General features: G+C 40.8%; 1 protein-coding gene across 1 annotated transcript in view; it reads left to right on the top strand.

The window, feature by feature from the left end:
* The window catches only part of L3MBTL4 (L3MBTL histone methyl-lysine binding protein 4), a 227,270-nt gene that overhangs the window by 60,347 nt on the left and 142,982 nt on the right, over positions 1-23,941 (top strand). The window contains 7 exon segments of the mRNA XM_081561578.1: positions 12,655-12,758; positions 13,816-13,951; positions 16,839-16,927; positions 17,270-17,277; positions 18,873-18,942; positions 18,945-19,024; positions 20,124-20,200. Of these exon segments, the coding sequence (XP_081417704.1) occupies positions 12,655-12,758; positions 13,816-13,951; positions 16,839-16,927; positions 17,270-17,277; positions 18,873-18,942; positions 18,945-19,024; positions 20,124-20,200 (564 nt within the window).

Here is a 23,941-nt window from a genome sequence, read left to right as displayed (position 1 = left end):
AGCAGGCTCAGAAGTTACAGCGTGTGGGCCTCGGAGCTTGAGGATTTCAGAGCACGGGTTCTCTAGATGTGGTGCAAGGGCTTAGTTACTCCTTAGTACGTGGGATCTTAGTTCCCCGACCAGAGATCGAAGTGGCTTCTGCTGCATTGCAGGGCAGATTCTTAACCACTGGACCACCAGGGAAGTCCCCGTATTTTTTTAAGTGGTTAAAAGTCCACAAGAATTCTCCCTGCCCAGCTGGGTGAAGTTTGGCTTTTGTTACTCCATCAAGTTGCTTTATTGTCTTGAGATGTTTGAATGTTTGACTTGGAGGTGTAGTTTATCACCTGTCGCCACCAACATGCTTGCAGCTCTGACCTTTTACCATCTGCGCCTTCCCCAGGAACATTTTACTGCAAGATAAAGGTTAAAATTAATGTTCACATAGCACTTTTTGACCAGTCTTTTCCAAGGGCGTGTGTATACGAATGTGTGTTTGTGTAGTTTATGTGTGTATATGTTTATAATAATGCTTGTTGACAATTTTAATACTCTAGAAAGTAACAAGGAAAGAATATTTATGTCAGTCCCCCCCTCCCCATGTATAACCATCATTAATATTTTTGCTGTTTCCAATTTCTTTTCTGTGTGTGTGTGTTTGTGTGTGTGGACTCATATATGCAGAGTGCCTTGCCTGAAGTAGGGGCTTTATAAATATGTTGAATGATGAATGTTTTAATACATGTAATCAATTGTATTTTAAATTTTAGAATCATAAAATATGTACTGTTTTGTGTCCTTTGATTTTTTTACTTAACTCAGGAAATTCTCAAGATATTTTATAAAAACAGTTTTTGACAGCTTCATAATCATATATATGTGTGTATGTAATATATAAATATCTTTTATTTAACCTTTCTCCCATATTACTATTACTTTGCATTATTGCTGTAATAATGTTGTGATGTCCATTTTTACCATTAACTTTTATCAGGACCACTTCCTTATCATATCAACCCTAGAGGAGGAGTTACTGGAACATAGACTGTAAACAATTTTTGATCTTTACTGCCAGATTTTTATTATTTAGAAATGATGTTTGTATTGAATTACAAAGGATAGCTATCCATCTAGAAAAGCAGAAACTTAAAGTACAAAGAAAATTGGGAAGAAATTATTTATAATCCCAGCATGTGAAGATGACTTCATTTAAGATTTTGATTTGCAGAATTTTAGTCTTTTTTATTTCCATTATATGTTTTACCAAAAAAGGATAATTTTATTTCCTTAACTCCTTTTCTCCACACTTCAGTTCAGTTCAGTTCAGTCGCTCAGTTGTGTCCGACTCTTTGCGACCCCATGAATTGCAGCACCCCAGGCCTCCCTGCCCATCACCAACTCCCGGAGTTTACCCAAACGCATGTCCATCGAGTCAGTGATGCCATCCAACCATCTCATCCTCTGTCGTCCCCTTCTCCTCCTGCTCCCAATCCTTCCCAGCATTAGGGTCTTTTCCAATGAGTCAACTCTTCACATCAGGTGGCCAAAGTATTGGAGTTTCAGCTTCAACATCAGTCCTTCCAATGAACAACCAGGACTGATCTCCTTTAGGATGGATTGATTGGATCTCCTTGCATTCCAAGGGACTCTCAAGAGTCTTCTCCAACACCACCGTTCAAAAGCATCAATTCTGCGGCACTCAGCTTTCTTCACCATCCAACTCTCACATCCATACATGACCACTGGAAAAACCATAGCCTTGACTAGATGGACTTTTGTTGGCAAAGTAATGTTTCTGCTTTTAAATATGCTATCTAGGTTGGCCATAACCTTCCTTCCAAGGAGTAATCGTCTCTTAATTTCATGGCTGCAGTCACCATCAGCAGTGATTCTGGAGCCCATAAGAATAAAGTCTGACACTGTTTCCACTGTTTCCCCATCTATTTCCCATGAAGTGATAGTGTGTCAGTAACATAGACTTTCTCTGCCGTTGGACAGTCTTCTGCAGTGTATCTTTATGACCTGTTGTTAAAACGACATATCTATACCAGTCCTCTCTTGGTGAACCTTCAGTTTGTTTCCAGTCACTCACAGTTTGTTTCCAGTGCTCCGTCACTCAATCGTGTCTGATTCTTCAACTCCGTGGACTGTAGCCTGCCAGGCTCCTCTGTCTGTGGGATTTTCTAGGCAAGAATTCTGGAGTGGGTTGCCATTTCCTCCTCCAGGGGATCTTCCCGACCCAGGGATCAAACCCGATTCTCTTGTGTCTCCTGCATTGGCAGGCAGGTTCTTTACCATTGGTACCACCTGAGAAGCCTACATCCATCTTAGCTAACATTTTAAATACTAGTCTCGAGCTCCATGATGACCACGCATGGCTTTACAAACTGTAATGAGACATCTTGTTATATTATGAACCCAGATATGCTCAGGGTCACATTGTGGCCTTGTCCATATGCTTTTTTAAATTCACCTCAAGTGTTTGCTTGTCTGCCTGTTTTTATCATCTCTATGTGTTGTGTTGCCCCCCAGTTTTATGATAACTTCATTGGCATTTAACAGTTCTCTACACAAAAATACAAAACATGTTTTGAAAAAAGTTGTACTCAGCTGTTTGGTTGGGGTTTTAAACACAAGGTGTGTTGAGGGCAAGAGGGAAAGAAGTGTGTTTGCAAACCAGACTGTGGCCTGACATGTGCAGTCATGTAAGCCGATTGCTGGCTGGGACTCTGAAGATCAGAGCGAATTCTCATTCATGTTGGTTTTTCATGTACCCCAGAGCTTTCAGTTCTGGGGCAAAACTGAAGCTGCATTCTGATCCTGTGGTTCAGAGCCTCCTCTTCTCTTAGCACCCTCTCCTCTGAAATAGTGGGGCTCAGAGTTCTGGGGTGGGAAGCAGTTCAGTGGATCTGAAGCGGTGGACCCAGACAAACAGATCAGGCGCTCTTTTGTTCTTGGGAGGGGCCCGAAGTCCCCGTCAAGGCAGCTTATCTGCAGTTCCAGCTGGGAGCCCAATGTCATGTTCAGAGGAAGGGAAATTAAAAGAAGAAAGTTGTGGCATTTAGAGTCAAGGGCGGCCCATTTCACGGCTCTTCTCCTGCAGTTAAAGGAAATTTATATTAGAAATACTTCCGTCTCGTTTCCCTGGGAAAGTTTTGTTATTCAGAGAAAAATATGTGAGTTCATCGTTTCAGACGCTGGAGTCAGGATTTGTAGAATCCACTCAGTACGGCCAGAGTTATCAGCCGACTTTACAAGTTATTTTTAAAAGTTCCTCTGCGCAGCTCTTTATTTTGTTCTCTGTGAGTTCTTTTTCTTTGTTCATAAAGATCTCTGTTAATCTAGAGCTGCTTAAATTCTGCGGTATTTCACCCACTCTGATCTGTGCTTTCTTTCCATTTCTGAGACTATAATTTGGTCAGTGGTTAGGTTAGGGTCACTGGACATGCATGCACGCAACACTCACACACCAAATTTCTTATTATGAATAGGTCAGTGGGCTCCAGGGGAATGAGAATTTCTGCATCTGAGATTATAGTAGAAGAGATTCGCAAAGAAATGTAGGAATTCCATTTACTGACTTACAAAGTGCACTTTTGTTGTACCAGGCATTCTGTGTTCTCCATTTGCAGGAGGCCTCCCGGTATAATCTTGACAGCAGTTTGGGATTCAAACTTAATTTATGAAAAGTGTTTGAAATAACAAGGATGTAGTCTTTAAAATGAGAGTTTAAAAATACACAATTCACCATCCATCACTGCCATCTTCACTGCAGCTTTGCAGCCAGTTTTGTTTAATTATGTAGGTGATGATTTTTCTCCATTAGTCTAACAAATAAATGGCAGAAACAGGCATCACTTTGAAGAAGCAGTGTCGGAAGCAAGTCTTGCTGCCTGGCTTGGGTCTCCATGATGAACGGCTATGCTCTGTTTATTGAAGTCTCCTGAATCAGTTATGTAGTCTGTGGGCTGATTAATGGCAGGTTACTGTAAAGGACGGCCATGTGGCTCTTGGTCGTTTTTTGACGAGGGTCAGAGGCAGGGGTCTTAGACCCCTTTGAACATCTTGATGTAAGCTATTGATAATCTCCTTAGAGAAGTGTTTATATACATTTGCATACACAATTTTATATAAAATTCAGATTTCCAGAATCCTCAAAGACATTGTGGACCACCCCTGCTATTAAGAACAGCTACACTAAACAAGGGTACAAAACAACAGTGTGTGTGTATATGTACCTGAGTGTGTGCTGTGTGTAGTGTGTGTGTGTATATTTTTCAAGTTCTCCGTTTTCTCTGTGATTAAAACAAGAGGAAATCAGAAGGGGTTCTAATACTCCTGATAATTTCCCCTCTTCGCTCAGGTGGAAATCATAGTTTCTTGAAGAAGAAGCAAGGAAGGTGTTCCGTAACCTTTCACCACATGCTGGCATCTCTTGGTGAGGAAAGAGTCTTCTCAGGGTGCCCGGAAGAAAGTGAAAGCTGTAGCGATGTGCCAGAAAGGTGGAATTGAAAAGCAGCTACAGAAGTAAAGTTTTTGTGAGCTGTTCATCGGGTCCTTGGAGGTCTCAGTAGATACTGATCACTTTATAGAATGGAGATGTCTCTCCACCCTGAAACCTGGGTGTCAGTTTAAACCCCCTGCCTTCCTCATCTTGTGCTTCCGGCCAGTCAGCGGGTGGTGCCCATCTTACCTCCCAGGTGGGTGTGGAGTGGCCCTCGCGCCTCTCCTCAGCTCTTGTTCTAGGTTGGTTGAGGGTCTCATCCCCATTGTTCAGGCTGTCCCAACATTCCAGAACACAATATAACCTTGCAGGTAAGCACAGATCAGGGTTTGAATTCGAATTCCAGGTTTTTACTGATAAGCTGTGCAACTGGAGAGAGATCTGTGAACCTCTCTGAGCCTCTCTTTCCTCCTGTGTGGCATGGGAATGGTAACGGTCCCAGTACTGGGGATGTTAAGGTGTAAATGAGCTGACCTAGATGCTGTACATGGTGCACACCAAATTCTTTAAAAGCCTCCTCAACCATCTTTTCTAAGCTTGCTACTTTTCTAATTAATTCTCCACATCACCACTAACAAAGATCTTAGTATAATGCAATAATTTTTTTTTCTTCCTAGTGCAACCCACTCCAGTACTCTTGCCTGGAGAATCCCATGGACGGAGGAGCCTGGTAGGCTGCAGTCCGTGGGTCGCTAAGAGTCAGACATGACTGAGCGACTTCACTTTCACTTTTCACTCTCATACATTGGAGAAGGAAATGACAACCCACTCCAGTGTTCTTGCCTGGAGAATCCCAGGGACGGGGGAGCCTGGTGGGCTGCTGTCTATGGGGTCACACAGAGTCAGACACGACTGAAGCGACTTAGCAGCAACAGCAGCAGCAGTGACTAAAAGCTTTTGCTAGTATGTCATTGACTAAAGATAAACCAAAAGGTCCTTAACAAGACTTACAAAGCTTCTCGTGACCGGGGTCCTGCCTGTTTGCCTGGCATCTTTATCACTTGATCATGTGTGTGCGCGTATTGATCTCTTTTAAAAAGTTACAGTGCCATTTATAAATTTTAACAAGACAGAAGAGTTTAAAAATAAAAGGCTTTCTCCTCATTCTGGATGAACCACTCAAAGTAATGTGCTGTGTGTACCCCTGGATCTGCCTAGATGTGGTTATGGAGACCTGGGAATAATGTCCGTATAGATGGTGTGTGTACTCGTCTGCTGCTTGCTCTATATTTACCAGTACATCACAGCCTCGTGCCGCCTCAGCAGATCCACATCTGTGACTTGCTGTTTAATAGCTGCAACGAATTCTGTTGTATGTGTCTGTTTTCTTTCCATCTGAAATGATTATGTGTGCCGTTGTGGTCGGAATATAATTCCATGTTCCTCCCCCGATGGATCGTCATGGGTCCTGATGCCATGTGTCCTTACTTTCCTGGTTGATCTGATAAGAAATTCCTATCGATGGGGTCTGGTGTTCTCCACGACACTTCTTTCAAACTTTTGGCACCTAGGGATCGTTTATTGGTCATGTAGCACATACTCAGATCTCTGGTTAACAATATCCAAAAACTTGTCCTAAGTTAACCCTTTTTTGCTGTTGTTCAATCACTCAGTCGTGTCCAACTCTTTGCGACCCCATGGACTGCAGCACGCCAGGCCTCCCTGTCCTTCACCATCTCCCAGAGCTTGCTCAGACTCATGTCCATCGAGTCGGTGATGCCATCCAACCATCTCATCCTCTGTCATCCCCTTCTCCTCCTGCTCTCTGTCTTTCCCAGCATCAGGGTCTTTTCCAGTGAGTCGGCTCTTCATGTCAGGTGGCCAAACTATTGGTGCTTCGTCTTTAGCATCAGTCCTTCCAGTGAATATTTAGGGTTGACTTCCTTTAGGATGGACTGGTTTGATCTCCTTGTAATACAAGGGACTCTCAAGAGTCTTCTTCAGCACCTACAACACTTCCTTCTGCAGTATTTCAGTTATGTTCTTTATCAATAACATGATTGATTTATTTCCTCGCTGAGTAAAGAAAATCGTCACATGTTGACAAAAAGCTAAATTCTCTGTGGTCAGGCTGTTTATATCACAATTTGCCTACGTAAGACTTCCTGACAGCTCACCTTTCGTATTTACAATTGTTACATTTCAGCCCTGTAGATACATGTCAAGATGGTTTAAGATTTTGAAGGTGTTGCTGAAATAAACCATTTAACAAGGACACTAAACTCGTGGCACTGGTCTTTGGTGTCATAAGGAATTTTGTTTTTATCATCTGCTTGTAAAATTCTCAGGAACCTCTTCCCTCAACAGTTCTCATGTGGAGGTTGGGAAACTGCAGGGCCCAGCCCTCCTCCAGCTCCCTAAAAATGTACACCTTGGGGGCTGTGGTTCCATCCATGTCCAGTTTCTCCCATTTCTCTCTGTATTGAATTATGATCAGGGAAGCACTGTTGGCTGCCAGCTCTCGCTGTGAATAATATGGAATGTCTGCTGATGTTCGGATGAAGTCGTCCACTTGGCATACTGGTGCCCTTCTAGGGGTGGGCATCTCACTGGTGCCCTGCTGGTGCTGGTGAGCTCCGCCCTTCCTTCGGCAGTCTGTGTACTGAATCCTCTCTTTGCTCTTGCAGTGGTGTTCTCAGTGATAAACAGACGTACCTACCCACCGTCCAAGAGTTGTTCCCGCCATACACTTGTGACTGTGTCCACCTGGGGAGCAAAGACCTGCTGTCGTGCTCCTGTGAAAATGATTGCATTTCATAAAGGAATTTTGCCAGCAGCCCATCTGATTTTGTCAAAACATTGTGTTTTCTTTCTGTTTGTTGTTTTCTAATGCTCTGACTTGTTTTGTTTTTAAATAATAGTAGGTCATTTGTGCCTACTTTTGATATGAGATGTGGTACTTTGAATAATCCTTCTTCTCCATTAGTGACAAAATCCGTCACTTTCATACTAGAAAGCATTATTTTGCAACTGTTCTGAGAAAGAAAACGACAAAACAAAATAACTTTCCTTCTGTACCCAGGAGCACATGGCTTCCTCGGAAATGTCCTTGAAGCTTTCCATGACCCCGAGCCAGGTTTTGTTTTACGTTTTGTCGCCACTTCTGTCCCCGGAGTGGAACAAACAGTCGGCAGGTTTTCAGAAGACTTGTGTCCTCACTTGTGCTCTGCCTACTAAACTGGTGTGACCTTGAGAAAGTCTCTTAACTTCTCTGGGCTTGAGTTTGATTTATCTGTAAAAGTATTTTTTCAGGTCCACAAATCCTATGGTTTTTTATGACTGAATTTAACTGGCTAATTGTTTGCTTTAAGCATGTGCTTCCGGTTCCCTTTTTTCATTGTAAAATATAATTTTATAAGCATAGCTATCTATCAATTACATTCATAAAATGTAAGATTTTTTAGAAAGGAAAAACATATTTATCTGCCATGTAAACCATCCCACAGGAAAGAGATTGTTGATGGGCAATGATATTTCTCAGTAAACATTGCCTTTTGGATTCTTTTTTTTTAATTGAAAAAATTTTTTAATATTTTTTTAATTGGAGGAAAATGGCTTTACAATGTTGTGTTGGTTTTTGCTGTACAACACAAATCAGCCATAATTATACATGTATCACCTCCCTTTTGAGCCTCCCTCCCCTCCCTCCAGCCCACCTTTCTAGGTCAGGTGGATGAACCTAGAGCCTATTATACAGAATGAAGTAAGCCTTTCAGATTCTTAAAATGACCAGTTTGGTTTTTGTTTGAAACCCTCCGAACACTGCTGTTTTTTTTGCAACATCACATAAAGCTCCCAAATGTTCGGCCGAGGGAGCATTTTGAAATGCTGGCAAGAGTGAAGTTGATCGTCCCAGCTCTCAGCTGTGTTTCACTGCCAGTGCCTTGAATTTATCATTCATATATGATATCATACTGGTCCCTCCCATCCCAACTTTGCATCTTTCAGTTTTGTTGAAATGTGAAAAATGTCCTCCTTGCATTTTCTGCAGCTTCTTAAATTTCCTTCCAGCCTTATTGTTATCTTCTCCCCAGGTCTCTCCTTCCCGTTTGCTTTTCTTAGCCGTATATATATATGTATCTATGTATATGGACGTGGCGCTTTTGAAGTTAACTGAGAAATTTCAAAGCAGTGAACAGGAGGCAGTCACACAAAACTTGTTAAGTGCAATCTGCTGGGAAACAGAGTCGAAGTGAGAAGAAGGCTGGGAGAGTTAAACACACACATGGCATTTATTTTTGTAGAAATAAAATATTCCTGAGAAATCACTCATTCTTGCCATTTCGTTTTTGGTTTCTGTCATCTTTCAGGTTTTTCCTTGGAACCTTGTAAAATGAGCTGTGAATGTAAGAAAGTTTTTCACGACATTCTTACAAGCCAATTCATAAAGATTTTAAAGACAGTTCCACATTCTTGTATAAAAGGCGTGCACCCAAGTGTATGGAAGAAGGTTGAGTAAACGATGTTCGCTACATGCGGTTGAGGACAGTGCAGCTTGAAAGAGAAGGTGGACAGTGGCCACGACCTGACATGAGGTGGCTTCCAGGGGACACTGGAAAGGGAACAAAGCCAAGTGCAAAACAGCCTGTGTCATGTGCTCTTACATAAGAAGGAAGGGGAAACAAGGAAAAAACCAAGTGTAATTGCCTATCAAGAAGAAACCCGGAAAGGATAAACCTTAAAAAGAAAGAGGTTGGTCCCCTGTTAAGAGGTTAGAGTGGTGTGGGGGATAGGATGTGGAGTGGAGAGATACTTCTTTGAGTCCGTTTTTGTAGAGCTTCAACTTTGGGAAATTTGATATTCTGTATATTAAGAGTCAAAAAATCATTAGGAAGTGAAAGAAAATAGAAATAAACAGAACTCAGCCACATTTCTCTCTTCTCTGTGCTGAGGAGAGAAAGAGTGAATCCAAGTAGTTTATGAACAGAGTTTTTAACTGTGTACCCCATTCTTGGATGGCACAGCAGGAGGAGAAGATTGTCAACAGACCCTGAACTCTTTGTTGTGGGTTTGTTCATTGCTATAGTTGGGGTGAAAGAGTTCTGCAGCTACAGTAGACACTCTGTAGGATTTAGTACATGAGTAAGCATGGTACCTTGTTAGAGGAGGAACAGAAACATAGAAAAAGAAAGATCCCTTCAGGGATGGGTGGGAATGAGATGGATCTTTTTGAACTTATGATTTATTGTGTGTGTGTGTGTGTGTGTGTGTGTGTGTGTATACACATACATGGGCTTCCCTGGTGGCTTAGATGGTAAAGAATCTGCCTGTAACATGGGAGACCTGAGTTTGATCCTGGGTTGGTAAGATCTCCTGGAGGAGGAAATGACAACCTACTCCAGTATTCTTGCCTGGAGAAATACATGGACTGAGGCTATAGTCCATGGGGTCACAAAGAGTCAGACATGACTGAGCAACTAACATTTTCATATACATATGTAAATGTTTATTGTATGTATGTTTATATATACACACACACACACGTAAATATTTACGTGTGTATGTATTTTGTATACCTAGACAGCATATTAAAAAGCAGAGACATTACTTTGCCAACAAAGGTCCATCTAGTCAAAGCTATGGTTTTTCCAGTCATCATGTATGGATGTGAGAGTTGGACTATAAAGAAAGCTGAACACTGAAGAATTGATGCTATTGAGCTGTGGTGTTGGCGAAGACTCTTGAGAGTCCCTTGGACTGCAAGGAGATCCAACCAGTCTATCCTAAAGGAAATCAACCCTGAATATTCATTGGAAGGACTGATGCCTGATGCTGAAACTCCAACACTTTGGCCACCTGATGTGAAGAACTGACTCATTGGAAAAGACCCTGATGCTGGGAAAGATTGAAGGTGGGAAGAGAAGGGGATGACAGAGGATGAGATTGTTGGATGGCATCACCGACTCAGTGGACGTGAGTTTGAGTAAACTCCGGGAGTTGGTGATGGACAAGGAGGCCTGGCGTGGTGCAGTCCATGGGGTCACAAAGAATCGGACACGACTGAGCGACTGAACTGATCTGAATTGAACTGATGTATTTTGCATATAACTGTAGTGAAGGAATTGGAGAATGCTATAATTGTGTGATCAAAATTATCATCACCAGTGGACCCAGGAACACCATATAGATCCAGTTGTCATATCCTGGGAAGGACACATCATCACTCATGTCATATGCTGGCAAAAAAATTCATAACCTGAATCTAATCACAAGGAAACGTCAGACAAATCCAAAGCGGAGAACTTTGTTTTCAAAAATAAGGCAGGGAAAAGACTATATTCTTTAGAAATGTTAATGTTATAAGAGATAAAGGCTATGGAAAATGTTCCAGATTGAGGGAGACTAAAGGCACATGTCAATTAAATTTAATATCTGACCTTAAACTGAATCCTGCTCTGGAGGGGAAAATACTGTGAAGTGCATTGTTGGATAAATTGGAAAAATGGAACATGAGTGGAAGATTAAAGTATTGAATAATGTTAAATTTAGAGACGTTGGTAACTGAGCTGTTGTTACTAAGAGAGCCTTCCTATTCTTGGGGAAAATAAACTGCTCTTAGGGAAAATTTTTAGTATTTAGGGGTAAAGAGTGCCCAAATGATTAAAAAATCGTATGTACACATATTTCTGTATTTACCTATTTATATCTCTGTACACATAGGCACTTGAGTGGGGGCAAGCAAATGAGGTGGAATGTTAACAATAAATCTAGACAGGCTCTTCTGTTCTCTGTACTGTTTTGTTCTTGGAACCTTTCTTTGAGTTTGACAGTATTTCCAAATGAAAAGGTTTTTCTCAAGTAAATTTTACCCTAAAAATAGGAATTTGTATGTTAAATAGTCATTAATCATGATTAAAAAGCAGCTCTAGGTCTAACAGTACTAGATTTTAATCCTTGATTCCATTAGTATACTTACAAGTTTATTCTCAATTAAGAATAAAACAATAATACCGAATCATCTCAAAACTGCTCAAAAGCTGTTAATCATTCATGGTAAGCAAGACCTATACTGAAGAAAATAATAATGAATGGGAATGAATGAGAAAGTCTTCTGTGAAAATAAATCCCTTTTACAATAGCAACAAGTATAAAAGATACACAGAAATAAATATGATGAAGTCTATGTGAAAATTTTGAAAAACATCTTGGACAAAGAAATGATTAGATTAAATGAGAGGGAACAAGTTCCTAAATTAGAAAACTCAATCAGATACAGATTGCTCTCCAGATAAACTCATCATAAGCAATGAAGACACTGTAATGTAGGCAAATACGCCAATAAATAGGATTAAAAGGCCAGGAAAAGACCCAGACATGTAGGAACATGATATAATAGAGGAAATTTTGCAGACCAATGAAAGTATGGACTATTCAAAAAGTTTTTTTTTTTAATAATTTGTTTTCCATATGAAAAAACAGAGCTCTACCACACTCTGTAGAAAAAATCAACACTGTGGCATTATAGATTTAAATAGGAAGAACAAAGGTTTAAAATAACACTGGGAGAATATTCATGTAACTTCAGTGTTGCAAAGATTTCATAGGCTAGATGTGCCAACAATATAGGACATAATTTATATATTACATTAAGATGAAATTCTCCACAAAGTTATCATATACACAATGAAGAGCCAAGTCACAGACTGGGAGTAAGTAACCATTATAACCCCTGGTGGCTCAGATGGTAAAAATTCCACCTGTAATGCAGGAGACCCGGTTTGATCCCTGGGCCAGGAAGATCCCCTGGAGAAGGAAATGGCTACCCGCTCGAGTATTGTTGCCTGAGAAATCCCATGGACAGAGGAGCCTGGAGGGCTATAGTCCGTGGGGCCGCAAAGAGTGGAACACAACCTAGAGATTAACACACTCAACAAAGGATTGTTACCAGAGTTCAGGAGAATCTCCTTCAAATCATTAAGGAAAAGGGGGTAAACTAAATAAATGGGGTGTTCACGGGGCATAGACTTTGGCAGATGGAATATTTTAAAGCATGTACAACTGATCATGCCATCTTTGAGGGCAAAATCTGTTAGAGCAGCCATATTTCTTAATACTTGTGTTACTGATGTTCCAGGCTTGTGTGATTGTGTGCATAGCCACACCAAGTGTTTTAACATCAGACTGTGGAGCTACTTCCGTGGCTGATATTATTATGTTGTGAAATTTCACAGGACCAGCCCTTCCAGAGCAAGAAAATGGCTTTCAGGCTGGAATGAGATTGGAAGGCATCAACCGCCAACATGCATCTGTATTTTGTGTGCTCTCTGTATCTGAGGTAAGAGATGATGTTACTGTTAGGCTAATTGCAGTGACAGAAGAGAGTTTTCTAGAAAATGACAAATTTCAGTGCTTTGTGTTATAAACAAGTTCCAGTACATTATGGATTCATTTTATTCAGTGATGGGTGAAATATGTTTTTTAATGATTTTTTTTCCTTCTCTGAAGATTATAATTTTCTAATACGTCCCTCCTCACTAGTGGTTACCCTTAATTTAATTGGTAATAGTTTTTACCTGAGGTTGGTGAAGTCTGTGAATCCCACAATGTTGCTTTTTTTCTGTTAAAAGAGACATAGTTATTCAGGTTTTATCTGCACTAATGAGAAATGTATATGAAAAATATCCATGCTTATGAATTATGCATTTACATACATACATGAATTTTATGAAAATTATATAGGGTGAAGAGACTTTGATAAAAATAAATGACATAAAATATAATATTTACTAAATATTTTGTTAGTAAGTTGATAAAAGACCTCAGTATTTTGAATAACATCAAACATCAAAAGCACTATTCACTTAATTTGCTGATTGATTACAGTTATTAAACTTGTATAGCACGTATAGGAAATGTGTTTTCCAGACTGTGTTATTATTTTCTTTGTTGAGTGTGCTGGATGCATATGTCAGAGTTGGAGTAAGGTCATACCCATGTTGGTTTTTGCTTGGTACTTCAATGTCTTGGGATGAGAATCCAAGCCAGGCAGCAGAAGATGGGGTTTCTGAAAGGAATATTTGATAGGTATTGAATGTCATTGAATAAATAACTTGTTGATCAATGGATATGTAAATTGATCTCAGATTCCTAGACTGAGTAAAAGGATAATTTTCTTGCAGAAAAAATCTTATACTTGAAAGATAGTGTCTCATTTGTCAGAATTTAGTCTCATCCAGATGTCATCTATGAATTTGTTTTCTAACATAAGTACTTTTGGATGTAACGATTGGTTCACATATATTGATGGTGTCGACAGAGTAAATGAAAATTTTGTTGATTTTGTGTACACTTCAAATGCATGACTCAAAGATTGTAAACATTCTGTTTTGCAGGTGTGTGATTACTGTCTAAGGCTTCAATTCGACGGTTATTTAAGCTGCTACGATTTTTGGACCAATGCTAGCTTCCCTGACATCCATCCACTGGGGTGGTGTGAAAAAACCAAACATGACTTATACATCCCTCAGGGTAAGCAGGAGGGAAAGGCAGTCAGCTTTATTTTAACAACAGTTTATGAAATACTAATAAGAGAGCCTGCGTGAATTGATTTTTGAAATGAAAATCTGATCCACAAAGAGCCGTAAGACTACAAGGATATCACTCTTAGAAATACATAAATGTCTTTAAAAGCATCAGTGATCATTTAGGTCAAGTATTCTAAGTTATGTGGGGCAGAAATAATATCTTACGAGAGCATTTTATCTTGCATGAAGTTTATTAAGCTTTATAAGGAATGAAGAAACTAATGTTTAAATTACGTTGAAATAAAACATTTCCCTTAATCAGTGATGCCACACAGTAAGGAAACTTGATTCACTGTATATCATTTGTTTCAAACAGAAATCATGGTGAGCACAGAACTCCGAAGGAGAAAAATTTCATTATTTTAAAAATTTTTTATTTATTTAATTTTGGATGCATTGGGTCTTTATGGCTGCTCATGGGCTTTCTCTAGTTGTGACGAGTGGGGGCCGCTCTCTAGTTGCAGTATGTGGGCTTCTCATCATGAAGGAGGAAAGGAACAGGCTGAGCTGACTCCATCTTGAAAAGGAAGGAAACTCCATCTTGCACTTTCAGTGAACTTTGGACTATGTGCCTGGTAGCCATGGAGATAACATACCTACAGCCGAACTGGCCTCCCAGACTGATAAATACCAGGTTCCATACCAAGATTTCTGGTTGCCAAAAAGAATGTAATAATCCCCTATGTAGTCAATCACCTTTGTAATCTTTATGGCACCCATTGGTGTAGGCTACAGTGTATCACTGACCATTCTGATTATGAATCATGGCTGTAACATGATTGTATCTCCCTTTAACACTTTCCAGGCTAGGTTTAAGGAATTTAGGGATGTGGGCTTGAACAGTACACTTAAGGTATATAAGGTTTTCACAAAAGTCAGTCGGGATCCCTGGCTAAAGAGGAAAGTTTGCCTCAGACCTGCTGGTGTAATAAACTGCACTCCACTATCCACGCTGTCCTTCTGAGTGAGTTTGTTTCCCAGAGCATTTGGCTGTAACAATCACAGTGGCTTCTCTCGTTGCAGAGCGTGGGCTGTAGGGCTCAGTAGTTGCAGCTCAAGGGCTCTAGAGCTCATACTCAGTAGTTGTAGCACAGGGCATGTGGGATTTTCTTGGGCCAGGGATCAAATCCGTGTCCCCTGCATTGGCAGGTGGACCCTTAACCACTGGACCACCAGGGAAGTCCTTCACTATTTTCTTTGGATGGGAGTTAAAAATCTTGTCTTAGTCTCCTCTTTCAGTTCAGTTTAGTTCAGTCACTCAGTTGTGTCCAACTTTTTGTGACCCCATTTACTGCAGGCCTCCCTGTCCGTCACCAACTCCCAGAGTTTACTCAAACTCATGTCCATTGAGTCGGTGATGCCATCCAACCATCTCATCTTCTGTCATCCCCTTCTCCTCCCACCTTCAGTCTTTCCCAGCTTCAAGGTCTTTTCAGATGAGTCAGTTCTTCACATCAGGTGGCCAAAGTATTGGAGTTTCAGCTTCAGCATCAGTCCTTCCAATGAATATTCAGAACTGATTTCCTTTAGGATAGACTGGTTGGATCTCCTTGCAGTCCAAGGGACTCTCAAGAGTCTTCTCCAACACCACACCTCTTTAGGCAAGAGGAACTGGGTCTAACAGAAGTGGCTGAAACCTTTCTTATCTGCTGAGGGCTGGTGAGGGAAGGGTTCACTGGTTGCGATGCCAGTGGGCCCATTTCCTTGACAGCAGACTTTTGTATTAATATAAGGTCTCCTGCTTGGGTCTTAGACTCTGGATGACCATGGTAACATCTGGAGTCACCATATGATCATTTTATTCTCAGGAAGCAGCTTGTAGTGTCCTCTGGGATACACCCCTGAGACTGGCAGCAGGGTCCCCTAAGACGACTGGGTCTCATAAGGCTATAGCAAGGCCCAGGCTCATCAGCTCATCAAGCCCTGACTGTGTGCAGACCCTGGGGACAGAGCTTCGAATAAAAGAAATCGTCTCTGTCGTCATGGGGCTTTCATTCCAGAGGGGAGGGGAGGATAAACAAAGAAGGATGTGTCCAGCATGGCAGGGGTGGAGGCTGAGAGGGGCACAGGGCTGCCCTTGCAGTAAGTGTGCTGAAGACAGATGCCTGGACAGATGCACAGGGCAGACAGCCAGGCGGCTTCTGGGGAGAAGCCTAGCCTGCAGGTGTGTGGTGGAACCACAGGGAGGTGAAGGCACTGGAGTGGAGAGGCAAAGGCCAGGAGCGGGGAGGTGAGTGGCAGGTGTGGCCACACCTTGAAGGGCCTGCAAGGAGCTTGATGTCTCTTCTGAATGTCATTCGTCTGAAGTATCTTCTGAGCTGGGTGGTCTGGGCCAGGCCAAGGCCAGCTGCTTTAGGGACATGGACAGGAGGGTCTGGCGTTTTGCTGGTACAAAGAGCAGAGAGCTGGGACTGCCCCGTGGCCTGGGGGGATTCCTGTCGTGCACTCCCGCATCTGGTCTCCCTGGGACTGCTCCCCATCAGGCCCTCGCTGGCCTGGGGACGTGGGTGCTCTGCCTCCCACCTCTGCCCATTTTGGAAGCCTTCACAGGAGATGAGAGTCCATCTGTCAGACCACCAGGTCCTGGTTCCATGGTTTAATGAGTTTTAGGATTTGTAGAGAATGACATGCAGGTTGAGAAATCACACTCAACAGGTTTGAATTCCATACACTGAAAAACACACTGAAGCAGTTTAGAGATTTTCATTTAAATCTTCTGTGTCTGCTGAAGGACCTTGAATTTATGGCAGAAAACTAAATAAGAATAATATGGTTATTATGCACACGGTTACGTCTTGGGGGCATTGTGGATAATCCATCCTTTTTTTTAGGTTATGGAAAAGATAAATTTGTTTGGATGGATTGCTTAAAGGCTTGAAAATTACAAAATGCTCCCAAGAAATTATTCAGAGTTCTGTAAGTATTTTCTTCCTTAGTATAAAGCAGATTTTTACTTCAGTTTAAATTTCTTAAAATTCACTATGTATTCTGTTGTGTTTAATCGTTTAAGAATTCTTAACTTTCTATGACTTTTCTCACTAAATTTGTCAGTTTTCTATGGACAAACCCCCCCCCCCCTTTAAACATACAATTAAATACTTTAATTAAATGGAGAGAGTGGAAAACTTTGCATTGAAAGCCAGCTAAAATTGCCTGCAAGGTAGGAGAACCAGATTCATACCTGGGTCAGGAAGATCCTGAGGAGAAGGGAATAGCTACCCACTCCAGTATTCTTGCCTGGAGAATTCCACGGGCAGAGAAGCCTGGTGGGTCTCAGTCCATGGGGGTGCAAAGAACTGGACACAACTGAGCAACTAACACTTTCACTAACATTTTAAATGCCTTTTAGAATATATTTCTTTTTGCTTTTAATGAGTTAGTCAGTTAAACTTAGTCTGGTACTTTGAGACCTGCTGATAAACCAGGTAGACTTTGACTGTACCTGGTCCAGGTGTACTTATGCGCAATGAAAATGAGGGTGACGTTTTGTACAGATTCAAAGGGCTTGTGAGAATTGGGTAGCACATACTCACACACTCTGTATCCCGGCAGCCTAAAGGGTGTTCAGGAGAGGGGGTCACAGCCCCGCCTCCTCTGGGCCCTGGGGGAGCCACACACTGGGGGAGGAGCTGGAAGTCTGGGGCCAGAAGAGGCCCGGCCACCTGCTGGCTGTGTCCCGGGAGGATAGCCCACCCCCTTCCCCAGGCTTCTGTGTCCTGCTCTGTAAGCCAGTGTTCAGAGCAGCTCAGTGTTTCACTGTTGTTTTTGTTCACTCGCTAAGTCGAGTCCGACTCTTTGTGACCCCATGGACTGCAGCATGCCAGGCCCCCCTGTCCTTTACTACCTCTCAGAGTTTGCTCAAAGCTCGTGTTCTTTGAGTTGGTTATGCTATTCAGCCATCTCATTCTCTGTCGCCCCCTTCTCCTCCTACTCTCAATCTCTCCCAACATCGGGGTCTTTTCCAGTGAGTCAGTTGTTTCCATCAGGTGGCCCAGTTATCGGAGATTCAGCTTCAGTGTCAGTCCTTCCAGTGAATGTTCAGGGTTGATTTCCTTTAGGACGGACTGGTTTCATAGACTGATATCAAGGAAAGAGCATTATAGAGATATGAAAATTCTTTTAAAAATGTACTAAAGGAAACTAAAGATCAAGACCCAGTATGGACAGTAAAGAAGTAGGAAGAAAACCTTCTTCTAGTCCCCAGATAGTGTATATGCTTTCTAAATTTCTAGCCTGGCTAACTTACAGCCATAGGAAAAGTGGAGCTTTTATCACTGTCATCATAATCCTGGGTATTTTTGATACTAAAGAATATGTGCAGGTACTAAAAAAAGCATTCATTTGTTTTCAACTATAATTTATTTATGGATAAGTGCATGTGTTCCTTAAACATTGAGAAAGCCATTAATTTCAACTCTGATCAAAGTAGGTGATAATTTTAGTGCTAAAGAACATATATTTACAACATTTGCAAATAGTGGTATTTGGAAACATACCACCCATCAAAAGCCTAGAGGGAGTGGAGAAATTATTTGATATTACCATATTCAGTAAACAGTGTATTTTAAAATCAATACCAGTTACTCTAAGAACTGAAGAGGGAAAATGATAAGGGAAATAAAACCTACCTGCATGAAAAAAGAGAAAAGCACAAAATAAAAACTTGTTTCCTGGGAATTTTTTAAATGAAGGTATACCTGGCAACAGTCCGTTGGAATATTTTTACCGACTGGTTTCATTTTGGAGGGCAAGTGTTGATACTCGGTAGACTTTTCTGATGGTAAACGTCAGTTTTGACAGTGGCTCAGTCCTGTTTGGTGTCCTGTTTCTCCTTCTGCCTCCCCTTTGTTGTGCTGTTACAACAGGCCAAGGCCTAAGGAATTTCAGATCAGAATGAAGCTGGAGGCCATCGACAGAAAGAACCCTTCCTTGATATGTGTGTGGCAACCATAGCAGATATTGTGGGCAATTGCTTGCAAGTGCCCTTTGACAATTGGGATGATAGTTACGATTACTAGTGAGATACCAACATGCATTGTATTTCCCACATGTGTTCATGTTTGCCATTAAGAATTTATGTTCACTCCACCACTGAACAGTTTCAGCCAGGTTGCTGTTCTTGCCATTCTTATAGTAACGAACATCAGGAATTTAGAGGTTGACTTGTCACTACCTTCTTTTGCTTGTGAACTGTTGAATTAAAGAGCCCGAGAAACTGTTTCTCCATCTCTGAGAGGTTGCCTAATGAGGTCTCATCTGAAATAATGTGACCAGTTCAGAGCACTGCACCATATCATGTCTAGTTTGTAAGGGAAGCATTTCTGTGGAGAGGAACTTAAGAACTTGCAGTATTTTTTTTTTTCCTGAAAAATGTTGAACTCAGACTGTCATATTTTTAAAAGCGAAGATTCTAGGAGACTAGAGAGAATAATTTGAAAGCCTACGGGAGCAGAGAAAATGTATGCTTGCCATGCCATTAAACTAACATTGCATGAGTTAAGAGGATTTTCTGGGTGAAAATCTGAAATATGGAAGAGAGCATGGCAAAAATAATTTTTGTGGCCTTTCTTCAGAGTATATCCTGAATAATCAACAGATCCCCGCCTGAAGCTGTGGTTCTTCACCTGCGTGTCTCTGGGAGGGGGGCAGTTTTCATCTTGGAACTAAGCAGAGTGTAGGTTCATTCGTGTATGTGTCTTAGGTAGAATAGTCTGGACCTCTGGAAAAGAAAGAGGGAGGAAATTGCAGGCATATGAAGCCCGGTCTGTCCTATTAAAATTTGAACTGACCTATTAATATTTTCTTGCTGCTGGCAAGAAGTGGTAGGAAAAGTTTATTAAAATGTTCACTCTTTGGGGAGATCACTGGCAGTTCAGGTCCTAGTCAAACACTTTTTAAAGAAATATTTTTAAATTTCAAGAAGGTTATGTAAAAGAAGTTTGGCCACTCAGCTGACAAAATAGAATCCTAAAATTACTTCTGATTTGCTTAGGCTATAAAACATTTTAGCTGTGCAGTAATATTTTCCATGTGTCTTTTAACATCCAGAATGATCATTACTCTTGGATTCTTTCTCCAGTGTTAATAGATCTAAAATAGAATCCTGTTTCTGCAAGTGTGATGTTAATTGTCCTTTAGGTCCAGCCAGTTGGTTGGTGTCGGGAGCATGGAAGAACTCTGATAGAACCCCAAGGTGAGTGGACTGATTGAGTTTTCTTTGAAGTCATCTCTGCCTGAGTGGCAATGCCCATTTTATTTTTGTTTATGCAAACCACATTTCAATACAAAGGGTGTCATAAGGATACTGTGAAAGATTCTGTTAACCCTTGAGGGACCCAGAGGTTGGGAATCTGCAGATCCTCCCTCATAATACAAATGGACTGTATTTATAAAGACATATTAGGCAGCCGTTTAAAAAATTGGTAATGTTTTTTATCCAACGAAATGAGAAGCATTGCCATGAACTGACATTTAAAACTATTTATTTCCACTTATGTAATTTAACTTATAACTAATGTTAATTCATTAACTGACTTTGACCATCTGATGCAAAGAGCAGACTTCATTGGAAAAGACTCCCCTGATGCTGGGAAAGACTGAGGGCAGGAGGAAAAAAGGATAGCAGAGAATGAGATGGTTGGATGGCATCACCTAGTCAACAGACATGAGTTTGAGCAAATCTGGGAGGTAGTGAAGGACAGGGAAGCCTGGCATGCTGCAGTCCATGGGGTGGCAAAAAGTCGGGTGCGATTTAACGACTGAACAACATCAACAACAAGGTTATTAAATATACTTCACTTTGGAGTTAAATGTATGAAATGCAGAAACCTAAACAGTGAAAATTGATAATGAGAGCTCAGACTTGCCAGATTCTTTCACCAAGCCAACTTAAGTGGCTGAACACTGACATAGGAACTCATTTCTTGTTATTTATCTGTTTTCTCATTACAGAAACAGAATCTCTCCACTTATTTAGTTCTCTGATTTATTTCAGTGACATTTTATAGCTTTCTTATGTAGATCTTATATGTATATTTGGCTACATTTTATAGCTATTTTATTATTTTGAATGCTAATGTATATGGTACTGTGTTTTTAATTTCAAATTTCACTTGTTCTTTGCCAGTGTATAGGAAAGCAATTGAATTTCTATATGTTAACCTTGTATCCTGCAACCTTGTTATAATCAATTATTGATTCTGGTTTTTTTGGTTAGTCGCTCAGTTGTGCAACCCTTTGCAACCCCATGGACTGTAGCCTGCCAGGTTCCTCTGTCCATGGGATTCTCCAGGCAAGAATACTGGAGTGCTTTGCCATTCCCTACTCCAGGGGATCTTCCCAACCCAGGGATCGAACCCAGGTCTCCTGCATTGCAGGCAGATTCTTTACCGTCTGAGCCACCAGGGAAGCCCCTAGAAGGGAGAGAACCTAGTAAGAATAAAAGAAAGAGATCTATATATATTTGTGTAAAAACATTATCAAGATCTAATTCACAATGCTGTACAATTCATCCATTTATAAAATCCAGGATTTTAAATATATTTACACAGTTGTATAGACATCAGCACAGTCAATTTTAGAATGTTTCCATCACCTGGGCCACTTAGCTCTTATCCCCAGCCCTCAGATCTGCAGCATTCCGAGAGCAGCAGTCTACTTCCTGTCTCACCCATTCTGAATATTTCATGTAAATAGAATCACAGGAGCTGTGGCCTCTGGTGTCTGACTCCTTTCACTTAGCTTAATGATCTTAGAGTTCATCCACATTGCTGCATGTATCAGAATGCGTTGTTTCTTTTTAGTTTCTAATAATATTCTTTGTGTAGATAAACCACAATTTGCATATTCAGTTTATCAGTTGATGGGCATTTGAGCTGGTTTCGCTTTTTGACTCCTTCAAATAATGCTGCTGTGAATATTTGTGTATGCGTTTTTGCTCAAACATATTTTCTGTCGGGTTTATACATAGCAGTGAAATTGGGATCATACAGTAATTCTATGTTTGCCTTACTGAATAGTGAGTGAGTAATTACTTACTGACTTTTTAACCACAGGAGGCGGCACTTTGTTAAATTCCCACAAGTAGTGGGAAATCCCATGGAGCCCTGGCGGGCTACAGTCCATGGGGTTGCAAAGAGTCAGACACGACTAAACGACAATAACAACAGCAAAGTAGTGTGTGGGGGCTACAGCTTCTCCGCATCCTGACGACACTTGCTGTGTGTCCTTGTGTACTACTCTGTAACAAATTACCATGAAGTTAGTGAGCTGAAGCAGTACAGACTTCCTGTCTTATTATTCTGGAAGTCAGGAGTTCAAGATGGGTTTCACTTAGGTTTTGGAATATTAATGAGGAATTAGTGGGATGGGTCAGAGAAGGCAATGGCAACCCACTCCAGTACTCTTACCTGGAAAATCCCATGGACAGAGGAGCCTGGTAGGCTGCAGTCCATGGAGTCACTAGGAGTTGGACACGACTGAGCAATTTCACTTTCACTTTTCACTTTCATGCATTGGAGAAGGAAATGGCAACCCACTCCAGTATTCTTGCCTGGAGAATCCCAGGGACGGGGGAGCCTGGTGGGCTGCCATCTACGGGGTCGCACAGAGTCGCACACGACTGAAGCGAGTTAGCAGCAGCAGCAGCAGCAGTGGGATGGGTAGATTGAGATCATTTTATGAAAAGACCTTTAAAAGCCAAAGTGAGGAGTTTATAGTCAAACCCTGATGTAACCATAGTTAAGCATTTATTTTGCAATAGTAGGCCAAATTGGGGCTTCCCATATGGCTCACCTGGTAAAAAAAATCCACCTGCAATGCAGGAGACACAGGGGATGCGGATTCGATCCCTGGGTTGGGAAGATCCCCTGGAAGAGAAAAGGGCAACCCACTCCAGTATTCTTGCCTGGAGAATTCCATGAACAGAGAAGCTTGGTGGGCTACAGTCCATAGGTTGCAAAGAGTTGGACACAACTTAGCAACTGAACAACAACAACAATATGTAATTTAAACATTAGAATAGTCATCTTATTGTTCATACTGTTTTTGTAGCCTTTTCCCCCACTTACTTGAAGATATAATTTAAACGTATTCCCTTTCTTTAAATAGTCCTTGATAACCTGGGTATTAATGACTGTATCCTTGTCTATATGTGAGTATACTGCACTTTATTTTTGTATTGTACATTAATTTTGTCTAGTTCTTAAATAGCAATAGAAGACATGCTTTTATAGAAATAGTTATATAAGTTTATTACTTAAAAATTATGTTTTAAAATTTAAAACGTTTTTTTAAGTTTTTTATTATTTTGTGGTTGTTGTAAGTGGAATTATTAGATTGCAGAATATGGAGATAGTTTTTAAGCTTTTAGTAAATATTTCTAGACTGCCCTTCATATAGTTTCTTTTCTTCCAATGATGTAAGAAATTCAGACATTAAAAAGAAAAAAAAAAATGGAACAAGACCAGAAATCTCAAAATATAGACACAGATTTTATGTGAAGATTTTAAATGTTTGCTTGTTTTTTTCTATTGAGTTGTATCAATTCTTTATATATACCTCTTATCAGATAACATAATTTGCAAACATTTTCTCCTACTCAATAGGTTGCTTTTTCATTTTGTTGATGATTTTCTTTTCTGTGCAGAAGCCTTTTAGTCTAATGTAGTCCCACTCATTTCTTTTTGCTTTCGTTGCCTTTGCTTTTTGTATCAAATGCAGGTAGTCATCACCACTATCAAGAGCTTATTGCCTGTGTTTTCTTCTAGGAGTTTTTAGGGTTTCAGGCCTTATATTCAAGCCTTTAATCTACTTTCCAGGTTTGTATAAGATAAATTAACCTGCTCCATACTGGCATGTAACAGATTTATGTTTGGTGTCCTCAATTACTAGATGTTAAATCAGTTTTCACTCACTAATTTCCTTTCCCAATTCC

This window comes from Giraffa tippelskirchi, chromosome 14 (genome assembly GCF_054371585.1).
Source record: "Giraffa tippelskirchi isolate mGirTip1 chromosome 14, T2T-mGirTip1v1.2.pri, whole genome shotgun sequence".
NCBI classification, from domain to species: domain Eukaryota; kingdom Metazoa; phylum Chordata; class Mammalia; order Artiodactyla; family Giraffidae; genus Giraffa; species Giraffa tippelskirchi.
This window is presented reverse-complemented; position numbering and strand designations above follow the sequence as displayed.